The sequence below is a fragment of the Trachemys scripta genome, chromosome 7 (genome assembly GCF_013100865.1).
Source record: "Trachemys scripta elegans isolate TJP31775 chromosome 7, CAS_Tse_1.0, whole genome shotgun sequence".
Lineage (NCBI taxonomy): Eukaryota > Metazoa > Chordata > Testudines > Emydidae > Trachemys > Trachemys scripta.
Genome location: NC_048304.1, coordinates 66045776 through 66059866, shown reverse-complemented (window position 1 = coordinate 66059866; position 14091 = coordinate 66045776). Strand labels below are relative to the sequence as shown.

The window sequence follows — 14091 nt, the reverse complement described above, 5'->3', positions numbered from 1 at the left end:
GGGAGCCGGTCCGGGCCCGCGGGGCTGGGAGCCGGTCGCGGGGCCGGGAGCTGGTCGCGGGGCCGGGAGCCGGGCCGGGAGCCGCGATGCTGGGGGCGGGGCCGCGGGACTGGGCCGGGAGCCAGGGGCGCGGTGCCGGGCCGGGGGGGCGCAGTGCTGGGCTGGGGTGCCGGGAGCCGGGGCCGGGGTCGCGGGGCCCGAGCCAAGCCGGGCAGGGTGGGAGACGCCGGGGCCAGAGCCTCTTGGCCTGGGCCGGCCGCCGAAGGGAGCCACTGGGCCAGGAGGGCTGGACTGAGCCGCACTGCACCCTGCCCCAGCCTACCTGCTGCCTCCCTGTTTCAGGCTTCCCGCGAACATTTGATTCGCGGGAAGCAGGGGAGGGGGAGGAGCAGGGGGCGGAGCGTTCAGGAGAGGGGGCAGAGTTGGGGCGGGGCTGAGGGCAGGGGAAGGGGCGGGGCTGGATCCCCATGGAGTGTCCTCCTTTTTAAAAACTAAAAGATGGTAACCCTACCAGGATTTCACCCTAGGATTAACTGTAGTCCTTAGGCCTTTCTGCTGTAGCCAGGAGTGGGGGTGATTTCCATGCAGTTAGTGGTGACTGGTAATCAATGTAAGAGAGCAACCTGGAGGCTTATGTAAGGCATGCACACTAGCACTAATTAAAGAGACAAGTGGGTGATCCTTGGAATGACAAGACACCACGGCATTCACTTAAATGTGGACAGAATACCAGATTCAATCCAATGGGCTGGGAACCCTCCATCATCAACAAGAGCATCATCATCATGGCAAATCCCAAAGGTACATAGCCTCTTTGCAGATTAAGTGCCACCTGGCTCGATGTGCCAAGATACTGGCATTCCTCTTCTAAGGTGAAACAATCCTGGTAAATTCAGTCTTCAGTAACCCTAAATATGGCAGATTCTATAAATTGCAAAAAGAAAAACATCAGGAAGTTAACCACCTACAAATATTGTCAAAGTAATGTTAAAGGTCTGATTGACGTCCACAACAGGCATGATTTTCAAAGTTATATCTAGGCCAACTTTCAGCTCACAATACTCTCTTGAAAAAGGGTTCAGCTGCATGAGCTAGCCCAGATTTTTAGCAGAGACTCAACAGTTTTCTCTTTGATTTGAATCCAGTCCTCACCCTAATTTGTATTGTTGTTTAGTAACATTAACATCAGAATAGTCTCCAGCGAGAACAACTGATGACTGTACTTTACATATATTTATTTTGAGATGGTCAAAATAATTTAAGCCCCAAATGCAACATCATAATGTGATTGTTTTTTCCAGTTTCTAAACATTAGCTGTGGTCAAACTTGTTGAGCTCCCCTGGCTCATATTGATTTCAACTGGATCTGTGGGTGACCAACACCTCTGAAAATCAAGCCATTGGTTTTTGTGGTTCATCTAATACTCTGTCACCAGAAAGTAATAATACAATATTATGTCAGGACCTACAATAAGAATACCTAGTATGGAGGTGGCAGTCTTCTTTCCATATCATTACTGAGACCAATTTATCTGCATAGTGCCACGGTGGTGAGAGAGAAGATATGTGATTTAGATAAGATATAAATCTGAGATCATTACCTCATTTGGTAATTAGAGATTCTACAGTGTTTTCGTAAGAGCAGACATGTTAGCCATGGTCAAAATCCAACTTTTATACAAATGGATCGAGAAACTTTTTACTGTATGAATATCACTTAGAGAATCTGAGTAACAAACTTAAGACGAAACCATCACCATCTTAGCTCCCTCTACTGTTTCTAAGGACAGACAGAGAGAAGGATGGGAGTGGTAAAACCTTTTTAAAATGCTGTTTGACCACAACTACAGTTTTACAGCCCTTTAAAAGAAATCCATCATCAAAATGTAACTGACCTTACAATATGGGTGCCTCACCTTGCTAACCTTAAATAGTATTATGAATTGTTTTTAGGGTCAGGCCCTAGGTATGAAAGGATTAAGGAAGGTAATATTGTAGACTGCATCATTACAGGGACAGATTTAAGGTTATTTTGTTTTTATACTGATGGAAATTTGCAGTTTGTGTGTTAATGAATGCAGTTATTAGGTTTGATGTCCGAATTGCATGTTTAACCTTATTGGGCAACTTTCCATAGTTTTAAATTTTGTTTTCTTTTAAATAATACATGTAATTGCACATGTTTGTAGTAGCACTTCACAACCTTAATTGTTAGCAAACAAAGATTTTTATTTGGGGATTAACACCATTACCAGGGATGACTCAAGATGTTGAAGTATAAACAAGGAAGTAAACAAAATCATCATGCGCATTTCCATTTGCTAAGCATAAATATGTTTGCTAAGCATGAAATCTAAATCAGAAAAGGAAAAACATTTTATTTTCAAACTCCTAAGTGTAGATTACAAACAATGGCACAAACATGAATGGAAACTATTTAAAAGCACAGGGATGTCCTTTTAAATACTGCAAGATTGCATTGTCACTTTTAAGTCTAGACAATTGTCACAATCTCTGATTCCATTTCTATCTGCACTAATTCAAGTATGGCAAAGGGCAACAATACAAGTCATACCGTTTTTATAGAACAAGACAACACTACCATTGGCTAAACTACATACAATGTCATAGCATGTTGTCAGGGGCACTACTCCGGGGAAGGTGCTGTCTTTCAGATAAAATATAAACCTGAGGTCATGACCACTTATGGTCATTAAAGATCCCATGACATGTTTCACCGGCTTCTTGCAAAGTAAGGTACTAGTCAGTTCAAGTGATGGTTTCAGAATCTAGTCCTAAATAACTAATAATATTCTGCTTGACTTTCACCTTCTGGGCTAAAGTATTGTGTACAGTACTATTGCTGTTACACAGCTGCTATGTTTCATCCTACAGCAAGCAGCATTTTATGGGTGACTAAAGTGATCCCTATGGATACATCTACAGTGCAAACCCCTCCCCCCTGCAGTGAATCTCAGAGTCCAGGTCAACTGACTTGGGTTCACATTACAGGACTTAAAATAGCAGTGTAGATGTTCCTGCTCAGGCTGGAGCTCGGGCTGTGAAACCCACCTCCCTTGCCAGGTTTCAGAACCCGAGCAGAAACGTTTATACTTTTATTTTTAGCTCTGTAGTGCGAGTCCAAGTCTGTTGACCTGGGCTCTGAGACTTGCTGCCACAGGTTGGGTTTTCCCCCCCACAGTATGGATGTTATTAATAACAATATTTGGGTTGAAAGATAATATGTAAATGTAAAGTATTAATCAGAGCTGGTCGAAAATTTTATGATGGAAAGCTTTTCCATTTGAAAATGCAGATTCATCTAAATCTAAATGCTTTCCAGGAATGTCTTAAATTTAACAAAATTTCATTTTGGAAAAAAATATTTCAGAGAGGTCAGAACCGAGCTTCAGTTTTGAAACAACTTTTTTTGTTTTGATATTTATTTTACATGATAAGCTATAATATAAAATTAATACAATAAAATAAAAATAAAATGATTGAACAATGTTATCAAAACAAAACGTTTTGATTGATCCAACATTAACTTTTTTAGAAAATTTTGGTTTGCAGGAATGTCACAGAAAGCCTGGCACTTTAAGAGAAGCCAGGCTCAGCTTACCAGCTATCCCCCAGCTGATGGTGGGCCCTATCAAATTCAGGGCCATGAAAAATGCCTCACAGACTGTGAAATCTGGTCTCCCACCATGAAATCTGCTCTTTTGTGTGCTTTTACCTTATACTATACAGATTTCATGGGGGAGACCAGCATTTCTCAAATTTGGGGTCCTGACCCAAAAAGGAGTTGCAAGGTTATTTTAGGGTTTGCAGTATTGCCACCCTTACTTCTGCATTGCCTTCAGAGCTGGGTAGCTGGAGAGCAGCGGCTGGTGGACGGTGATACCAGACACCTCTGTGTTCTTGGGGAACCAGGGTGCAGTATCCAGCCTGACTCATGAAAGACACTCCCCGCCCCAGCCTCTGCTTAAACCAAAACCCATCAGAGAAAAAAACTTGCAGAGAGCAGTGAAGGGTGTTGGGATACACACCTAGACCTCTCCTGACAAGGGTGACAAGATTAAGACATCTCTATTAGCATACAGAATGGAGAGCATAGACAACTCCCCTAGCCTCATCTGCATGAAAGATGGGACAGGAAGACATCTCAATTTACATACAGAATGGAGAACAGAGAACCACACTGAACTCTGGGACCAGAAAAAGCAGGGAAGCACTGCATCATGGGAATCTCTGCTCCAGATGCTAATGAACCTATGTCTACATACACCCAGCTCAGCAATTATCAGACCAATTCTAGTAATGAATCCTTAATTGATACCCAAATACTGAAGCAGCCTAGCTGCATTGTGAGCTCCCTGGAAGAAAACACCACCCATAGCCAAGAGTGATCAGCTCCTATTGTCTAGCCTAAAGAAAACCCTTGAGTCATCAGTTTATCTATAAACAAATCTAGTGTTCTCCCTTGAACAATTGTAATTTCTCTACAAAAATCCCTACACACCCTCCAGTCAGTGTTCTGATGCTTAGATCCAAACTAAGTATCAGTTCCACTGGGAATCCATATTCTCCTGACTGATCGTGGTGGGGACTCTGCCTGCCTTCTTGCCTCAGCTACCACCATCATTTGGGAACCCCGACCAGTTCAAGCTTCAGGGAGCGGTGAGACTCCCTTTTCTTTCTCTCTCTCTCTCTTCGTTTTCCTGTCTACCTTAAGTATTAGCCTTTAATCAGGTATGTTATGTTGGTTTAGTCCTTGTGTAGTTATCACTATTATTCAATAAATAACTTTTATGGTTAAGTTGGTTGCTTTTTTCTCTTGCTGAACTTTACTCGTTTGTATTTTAGCTTCCCCCATTCACTCTACAGCAACGCTTCTTTTACCTGAGCTAAAGATCCCTGCAGCGCCCAAAATACTGTGGGGTTTGCTCATCAAGTAGGTTACTGCCAGTACAATTGTGATGTGAAGGTGGGGATAGGGGCGTGCTGAATCTGGGACGCATAAGGGTAAGAGCTTGAAAGTGCTGCTTGACCCAGTCCATGGAGCCCAGGAGCATATAAGGAGAGACAGCTTGAAAGTGCTGCTTCCTCCAGCCCAGTGAGTCCAGAGACATATAAGGGGGTCAGCTTGACAGTGCTGATTGACCCGGTCCGTTCAGACTTGCTCTGTTAATGTATGTGTGTGTGTGTGTTCATCTGGTTCTGGGGCTGGAGTAACCCAGCCCTAGGGAACCTAGGTCCTGCAGGATAGCTCCATTGGGAGGGGACTTGCACAAGAGAGAAGTAGAGCTCCATATGAAAACACAAGTGACACAAGCAATACATTGATAGGATTACAGAATCCCCTTCCCCAGAAAAGTAACCCGAATAAATGAGCATACTCCAAAGTAATGGGCAAATCAGGTAACAACGGGCGCCCAGCTCTGAAGGCAGTGCCCCACCAGGAGCACAGAAGTAAGAGTGGCATACCATACCATGCCATCCTTACTTCTGCATTGCTGCTGCCCAGCTCTGGAGGAGCCCCACTCTACAATAATTTTGTGACCCCCCGCAACAACTCCTTTTTGTGTCCGGACCTCTACAATTACAACACTGTCAAATTTCAGATTTAAATAGCTGAAATCATGAAATTTATGATTTTTAAAATCCTATGACCGTGAAATTGACCAAAATGGACCCTGAATTTGGTAGATCCCTAGTGATAGGGCAACTTAATGATGAATAGTAACCCCAACAACTGGGAATCAGGAAGCACTACTTACATAGTAAAGTGGAGATTTCAGTCTAGAGGAAAAGAAATTGCAGAGAAGGAAGGACTCTTTTGCTGGTTGGAAGGCCCTGTAAAAGCACTTTAGTGGAGCCTGAGAAGGATGGAAGATTTATTAGTTCAGAGGAGAAGGGGGAAGCCAGAGGCCTGAGAACCAAAGGGAGGCTGTGTTAAGCACAGGCTGCAGGTAAACAGTACAAGGGGGCTTAGAGATAGGAAGTGGCCTAGGGAAACAGCACCACCTCTCAAGAAACAGTCCTGACTGCTTAATCAGGGACCCTAGGATAGAACTCAGAGCAGCCAGTGGACCTGGGTTCCCCTACCAGCCCCTGAGGCAGGAGAATGCAAGCACAACTACAGGAGCAGATGAGGATCCTGTGGGGAGGGCTGAGGGAGGGCCAGTAAGAACACTGCAGTAGAACCCGAGAGGGGTGGAAGAGGTTCTTGGAAGTTTAGCTGGGACCTTTTGTTACCTGGGAACTTTATATCACTTGGCCAAAAGGCCAGGCTACAGAAGATGTGATGGAGGGAGATGGCCTGCAGGCGGTGACAAAGGCAAGGGCCCCATTCAGCATTGCACCCTGACACAAGGGGGCGCTATGGCTGATGAGTATGCTATTTTACAAGGAAACTTCAACAATCTTTGGTTTTATTCTGATTTGAACCAACAACAAATCTTGTAATCACAGTATTTCTTTTGCAATAGACATTCCAGTTCCTGCACTGCTCAGTATTAATAGTGTCACCAAATAGGCTAATAAATCTGGTCAGTTGTGCATGAGCAGCTGTGACATAACCTTTCCAGTAGATGGCAGTGGCATATCCACTCAATCTCATACATTGTCCTGTGAGTGCCTGAATGAGCTTTGCTCTGTCATTCGTTTTTGAAATGTATTCAGTACATGATGTAGGACTAGGAGTACTTGTGGCATCTTAGAGACTAACAAATTTATTAGAGCATAAGCTCTACAGCCCACTTCTTCGGCTGTAGTCCACGAAAGCTTATGCTCTAATAAATTTGTTAGTCTCTAAGGTGCCACAAGTACTCCTGTTCTTCTTTTTGCGGATACAGACTAACACGGCTGTTACTCTGAAACCTGATGTAGGACTACACTCCCTTTTCTTTTTCAAATCAAATCCTTTCTTTCATCTTTGGCTCAAGTATATGGACAGTTTATTTCATCGTACCTTTTTACTTTGGTACTGTCCCCCACCTTCTCTCTGTATCCTTTTTTTTTGGGGGTGGGGGGGGGAGGGAGAAGGGAATGAATTGGAAGACTGTCTCCTCCCAAATATAATCTTTCTGTTTCCTTGTCAATGAAAGACCAAACAAATTATATTGTAATGACGGGGTGGGCATGTGTGCACCATGACTCTCTACTGTGCAGAGTCAGAACTGGCCAGCTGCTTGTCATATGCCCCACACTGCTAATGGCGTTTCTTTTTTACTGCAAGGGGGAGCCTAGCCTGTTGGAGCCGTTTGCTCTGTTACTGTGAAGTTCTGAGTGACCAAGCATACTGTAATATCCCAGCTGGCCACGTGGGTCTGTCCAGATTATATTAACTAATACACATTACAAAAACTCTTATTTACGTGTTTGTATTTAGCTCCAGAGTGAGGAAAGAATAGAATAGAAGGGACCTCCCACCCCAATCTCTCAGGCAGGTTGACAGAATTCCCTGCTTATGTAAGCCATGCCTGCTACCCCATCCCTGGGCAAGGGGATAAAGAGGGAACCCATCCTCCCTTCAGCTGGTTGCTTTTCCTCTCTCCCCCCATGAGAGAGGGGATCCCAGGGGTGCATTGTGTGTCTGTGGAGCAGATTCTCTCCCCCTGGTGAGGTGGTCTCTTGTCTCTTAGGAGCTAGCCTCCCAGCCAGAGGGGAGGTGTCTAGTTAGGGTGACCAGACAGCAAGTATGAAAAATCGGGACAGAGGTGGGGGGTAATAGGTGCTAATATAAGAAAAAGCCCCCCAAAATCGGGACTGTCCCTATAAAATCGGGACATCTGGTCACCCTATGTCTAGTTCCCCTTCCTCAGGAACCGATGCCCCAGCCAGAGAGGAGGAAAAGTTAGCAGTGGGGAGCCAGGTTGGACTCCCGGGGTGGGGAAGGAGAGAGGCTAGGAGAACTCCTCCCCTTCCCCCGTGCTAGGTGCCCCGCCCCGCCGAGAGGCAGAAGTTGCAGTCGGAGCCCCGCCTCCCCTGCCCGTACATGGCCTGGCGGGGAGCCCCTGATTGACAGCCGGGTGGAGGCCGCGGAGCGGAGGCGAGCGCAGCCGCCGCCGCTGGGCTATGGCGGAGGAGGCTGCGGGGATCAGAGGGGGGAAAACTTAGCCGGGGAGCCCAGCACAGGGCTGGGAGGAGCGCAGCAAGGAGCAGCAGCCGCTGGTGGCCTGGCCGCTCTCGGCCTCCCTGGCGCTGGGCGGGCCCCGGGGGCGCGTTCTCCTGCGGCGGCCGGGGCGGGGGAGGCGAGGAGCATGAGCTGGGGGGAACGGGGAGAGGCATGGCTGCAGCCTTGCCGTGGGGCGGCCAGCGGCCCCGCGCAACCAACATGGCTGCGGGTGCTAGGAGGCGCTCGGCGCTGAAGCCGCCTGGCCCCCGGCAGCCCCCTCCTTGCCCCGCGGCCCCCGGCCTGTAGCCAGGGGGAAGGGAAGTGGTTCGAGCCGCGGCTCGGGACTAGGGGGTGGTAGCTGCAGGGGGAGCAGCCACCTTTATCTCCAGCGCCTGCCCCAGGCGGAGTCTGCCCGGCGGAGAGCGGGGAGGCGGCCGCGGGGAAGTTGGGCGGCCGGGCGGCACTACGGGTGTCAGCTGTAGCGGGGGGAGAAGAGCCGCAGCCACTGCCTGAGCCCGGGTCTGTCCCGGGGGAGAGGAGCCCGCAGCCCCAGGAGTAGCCAGAGGCGGGGGAGACGCGGAGCTGCCCAGGGGGTACCCACCGGTGCAGGAAGGGTGAAGCGCCGCCGCCGGACAGCACCTCCCCGGGCGGCTTTGCTCGCCTGGGGTGCGGGGGAGGGCAGCCCGGTGCTCCTCGGCTGGGGGGGGTAAGGACAAAGTTTGGCCGCTGGCTGCCCTGACTCGCCCGCAGCGGCCATGGAGCCCAAGCACAAGGAGCTGCTCGCTCAGTGCCGCCAGAGCCTGGCCCAGTCCATGACCGAGGTGGACAAAGTGATCGAGCTGCTGGAGGCTACTGGTACCTTAAGCCCCCGCGACCTGCACGAGCTGCAGGAAGCCGCCGGAGGGGGAGCGGGGGGCGCTAGCAAGGCCGACCGGCTCATCCAGCTGCTGCTGGCCAAGGATCGGGACCATTTCCAAGACCTGCGGGTGGCCCTGGAGAAAACGCAGCCTCACCTGCTCTCGATCCTCTACCTGAACGGGGTGGCGGGGGCGCCGCCCGGAGAGACGGCCGGTGAGTGGGGGCGGGAGAGGGACCGGCACCGGGGAGCGGTTGCTGCCTCGCTGCACTTCCGAGGGGTGAGGGAGCGGAGCTGCCCGCCTGTGTTGCGTGCCAGACGGTGTCCAGGTGCACTCTTCTGGGGCAGGGGGTAAAGGGCTCGCTGCCTGAGTGCCTTTTATGGTGGGGATGTTTTCTGGATGCCCTCTTAGGGCTGGGGTGTTGCTACCTAGATGGCACTTTTTTTTGTTTGTTTTTTGGTTGAGAATAAGCGAATGGTTTGGGTGGAAACCAGTTTCTGTCCTTCCCCATCCCGATTTTCTTAAGACAGGAGGAAGAACGTTTAGGATGAGATTTAGGCAGGTGCCTAGCATTGGCCTAGTTCTACCACTTTGACTTACCCTTTAAGTCAGTAGTAATAATCCTGTAGTGCACTTCATCCAGAGATCTTGGTGTTCTTATCCCCGTTTTACAGATGGGGGAACAGACAAGGAGATAAAGTGACTTGCCCAGCAGGTCAGTGACAGAGCAGGGAATCAAACCCAAGTCTCCTGAAGCCCAGCCCAGTTCTTGGCCGCTAGGCCACATTGCTAATAATCAATGGGAGGAGGCGTAGGTCTACAGGGAGCATTTCTGGAGAGACCACTCTTAATTAAACAGTGAAAAAACCGAAGTCTGGATACTTAAAGGTAGTTAAGATCAATGGTAGCTAGGTGCCTAAATACCTTTGAGGGTCTGGGTCCTAGTCTTTTATTGCTTATATTTTCTTCAAGCTTTAGGTTTGAGGGTTTATTTTGGTCTGTTTTTTTGCTCCCAACCGTTTTTTTCCCCTCTTTAGGAAGATATGCTGCTGCTTGTTCCCAAGTAACAGTAACAGAGTTAGCATTTATAGTACCTTGCATTACCTTCCCAAAGCAGTTACATAATTATTTCATTCATGCTTTCATTATTATTGCTCCTGTCTCTGGACACCTGGGACCAGTGAAGACTAAGCTAATTGTTTCCATAGTGTTGTTACGTACACTGTCTGTTGTTTGTAAACTCCACTGAAGTTAATGTTGTTAAACAGTTAAAGTTTTGTGAGTAGCTGCAGCTGTGAAATTGTTTCTGTTGCAGATTGATTGAACTGTGCTGGCCTAATAAAACATGGAGATTTTTTGTACTTACTATTTGAAGAGAATGGCAAATGTTTTAACTAGTGGTCCTATTTGAATACAGATAAATTTGGATATATATTATAATAACTTGTATTTGTGGGAGGAGAGGGGAGAGAAAACTGGTTTCATTGTTCAGCCAGGTGGAGATGAGAATTTCGAGAGTAAACTTCCTAGTTTACAAAACCCAGTTAGGACTCTATCAGAGTTTCTTTCTTTCTTTTTTTTTTTTTTTAAGATGAAGTTGTTAATATTGAGGTTTTATGAATGCAGCTGTTCCTCCAAATTAATGCTACTACAATTTATCTAAATTTCAAGGCTGTATTGTAGATTGGCTCTTAAGAATATGCATTTGTTAGAGTAATGTGCAGGGGCTGTTTTATAATGGCTGTGGTTAACATTTGGCAATAAGGAAAAAGCTTTTTTACATCAGAGGTGGATTTAGACAGGGTGACTTACCTGTTTACAGCAAGGAAATTATTCGTGGGAGGTGCTTCCTGGCTCATGTAAACCATGTAATTTTCTTAGGAAAATTGAAGCAAACTGTCTTAAAAATCAGACTCTTAAACTTGCCTGTTTCACCTGGAAATATTTATGGATGTGCCTTTATAATATACATCATCACACTGTACACCATACTTTTATTTTTAATTCAGTCAGCTATGAGTTTATAATAAACATAGAAAATGTGATTTCTCTTTTTAACATCACTATATATTATAATATATGGTCTCCTTTAATGAATGTATATCAGGAGTTCACAGGAACAATGGACCTCATGACTTCTAATATTGTGTGGTCTGACATCAGTGGGAGTTGAGGGCACGCAGTGCTTTTCAGAATAGGACCCATAATATTTTATATGATGCTCAATATGGTCTTGTTTGGAAGCTGCATTTAATTAACTGATGGTACTGAACTATTGGAATTCCCTAGTCTTAAGAACAAAATTTAAAAATGGAGTGGATGTGGCCACCGTGTGTGATGATACTGTGTTAATAAACTGAAAGTAGGATATAAAAAGTGTCATAATACAGTACTGAGATCCCAAGGGAGGAGGCATTTGAAATTAATGGACAAAATTAGTTACTTTCTTTCTGCATGAACTCATGAGGCTAACGTTAGTAAGAATATACACCTGGTACACCTTGTATGTAAAATGAGATGTTCATGTTGACAAACACTTTTCAAAACATTTTAGTTTTTGACAGTAAAAGATTATACCTTTTTTTAATTAAAATTTTCATCTAATTGAAACTGACATTTTTACAAGGTCCTACGGAAGAGATTATTAAAGTGACTTTAACAGAGACCATCATCACGTGTGTTAAAAGATTAAGATCCTGATCCTGGAGTGTGCTTAACTGTGCATGCCTGAAGAGTCTCATTGGAGTCAGTAAGACTAACTCATGCATAAAGTTAAGCACTTAGAAATGTTTTTGCAGGATCAGGACCTAAATATTCACTTACATACTGAATATATTACAGAAAAGGAGTTAATCTTTAATCGTGGCCACCTAGAAGGGGCATGTTTGGTCCCATATTTAAAATTTTAAAATGATCCTTATTTTGTATTAAATTGGAAATGAATCTGCTTCACACTTTGCCATTTACATAGTTGACTTTTTGCACTTCTGTTGATTGTGGACAATGAAATTAGACTAGTCAGATTCATTTTCTTGTTTTTATGTAGGTTGAGTTGCTGCACTGTTTGGGTAGCAAATATTGAAGGAGGCATGGTTAATATCAAAACAAAAGTGTTCAAAATTTAAAAAGTAACTAGTGAAAACAGTTCTATTAATCCATTTTGTAAAATGCTTATATTTAAAAGTCAGGTAAAAACTAATTATTGGGCCTAAGCTAAGTGTCCCTTTAATTTAATCTCTAAGGCATCTTCCTGAATTAGTTTTTCAAGTTACTATTTAGAGTTTGGTTAATGAAAGAATTTAGGACAAGCACAATTAAATTATAGGCTTGTTTGGCAGAACTAAGATTTATCTGGAGTGTATATCTTGAATGCTTGTTGGAGGTTAAAGTAACATGCAGCAGACTGCTTAACACGTAACAAATTTGGGGGTCTATTTTTTTTCTTTGTGAGAGAGGGTCTTAAGCAAGTAATCCACATCAACATTGATAGAAGTTCTAGACATATTTGTCCCACTTGCCCGGTGTCAATGAGATTACTAATCTGTTGGTGTATTGCAGTGGTTTTCAATATTTTTTTTCATTTGTGGAACCCTAAAATATTTCAAATGGAAGTGTGGACCCCTTTGGAAATCTTAGGCATGGTCTGCCAACCTCACAGATGAGGAAAACCACTGTTTAATGGTAACAACGGCCTTTTCTGGACCCCTTGGACATAGTCTGCAGATCAGTAAGCAGCAGTTCTGAATGCTTTAGGGAGAGATTGGGAGTTCTAGTAATTACTAAAGGACTTGTAAAGCAAATACATCATGATCCATGTTAAAAGGAGCTTGCTTTTCTTTATAGCATTTTTTCCTAGCTCAGCAACTATTACTATTTGAATACATGCTGCACATTTACATCTTACATTGTGAATGATAATTGGTCATTCTTATTTTTTTAAAATAAGTCCCCTGTGCAGATTATTTTAAATGATTTTAATTTTAGAGCATTGTGCATGACAATATTAAAAACTGACTGCAAACTAACAAGAAATAATATTCTGACAAAGCAAAATCAACACAAACTCAGTACTACGTGCTTTATTTTGCTTAGTGATAGTACAGGTACCATATAATTCTTATGGTATCTCCCTTTAGAAATTCATTTAAGATAATAAAGGAAGAAAATTACAGTATTAAGATTCGCAAATAAATGGTTTCAGGTAATACTTCTAAATTATATTATACATTTTAATGTACCTCCCAAGACTGCAGAAGCTAATTAAAAGATCTGGGCAGATGGATCCTTGCTATACAAATTATTTACATTAACTTTTTGAAAATGTCCATTTGAAAATCTGTGTGACTTTTGTGTTTTGTTTTTTGTTTTGGCATTTTAAAACCACACTGAACTTTGTGTGTGTGCTAATTCTTTCTTTTAAGCTATTTATCAGTTCTTCCTATATTTTTGCACATTCTTAACTTACAAGTTTTAATTAAGTAGCTAACTTGGCAAGGTATCTTTAATCATGTAGTAGTTGCATATCTTAATAGTATAGCTTTTTCCCTTTTAATGGGATATTAAAAGACTACTTTCATGCTTAAGTATCTGACTGAATTGGGGCAATATTAATGTTGCAACATCAGATAAATTGCAAAAAGTTTATTCAACAATATTCTTGGATATGTTACACATCCATATGTATTTTATGTTAACAAGCAAAACAAATAAAAACACTACAAATAATGTAGCTGCTAAGTTAGTACGGAGGGAGAAAGGATACCTTCTGGCTTTGAAGTGCTTGATATATCAATGCCAGTTTTTTGTGCTTCATTTCCGTGGTTTTCTAGGGGGGAAAAAGGAAACAGTCCAGAACTATTTAGGTTGCTGAGCTTGTAAGTTCTTTGCTGATGAGTTAATGGGCTTGTGGAGTTAAAAGGTGCCCTAATCTCTGTATTCCAGAGCTAAAACAGCTTGCTGAACTTAAAAGCCCTAGTACACCTGGCTTCAAAGCTGTTAAGCTTGTCAGTTTCACAGTTTCCTTTTCCTTTAGCAGCTGAGCTGGCAAATTCTTGTAACCAAACAACTGCTTTCGATGGTGAAGTGTGTATGCATCTATCTTTATGTTTGCAGCTA

General features: G+C 44.3%; 1 protein-coding gene and 1 long non-coding RNA gene across 3 annotated transcripts in view; one reads left to right on the top strand and one right to left on the bottom strand.

The window, feature by feature from the left end:
- Positions 1–472: 472 nt before the first annotated feature.
- Positions 473–9238, bottom strand: LOC117879952. 2 transcript variants are annotated; one of them, XR_004646437.1, is made up of 3 exons: positions 9133–9238; positions 5781–5879; positions 473–924 (listed from the first exon to the last, which is right to left on the bottom strand). It is a non-coding gene; the product is annotated as an uncharacterized LOC117879952 (long non-coding RNA). The 2 variants fall into 2 exon arrangements; XR_004646438.1 differs by lacking the exon at positions 9133–9238 and adding an exon at positions 8721–8806.
- Positions 8263–14091, top strand: part of DLG5 (discs large MAGUK scaffold protein 5) — a 194562-nt gene continuing 188733 nt past the window's right edge. Inside the window, exon 1 of the mRNA XM_034775542.1 lies at positions 8263–9190. Coding sequence (XP_034631433.1) covers positions 8875–9190 — 316 coding nt within the window. The 5' untranslated portion in view covers positions 8263–8874. The remainder of the gene's footprint in view (positions 9191–14091) is intronic.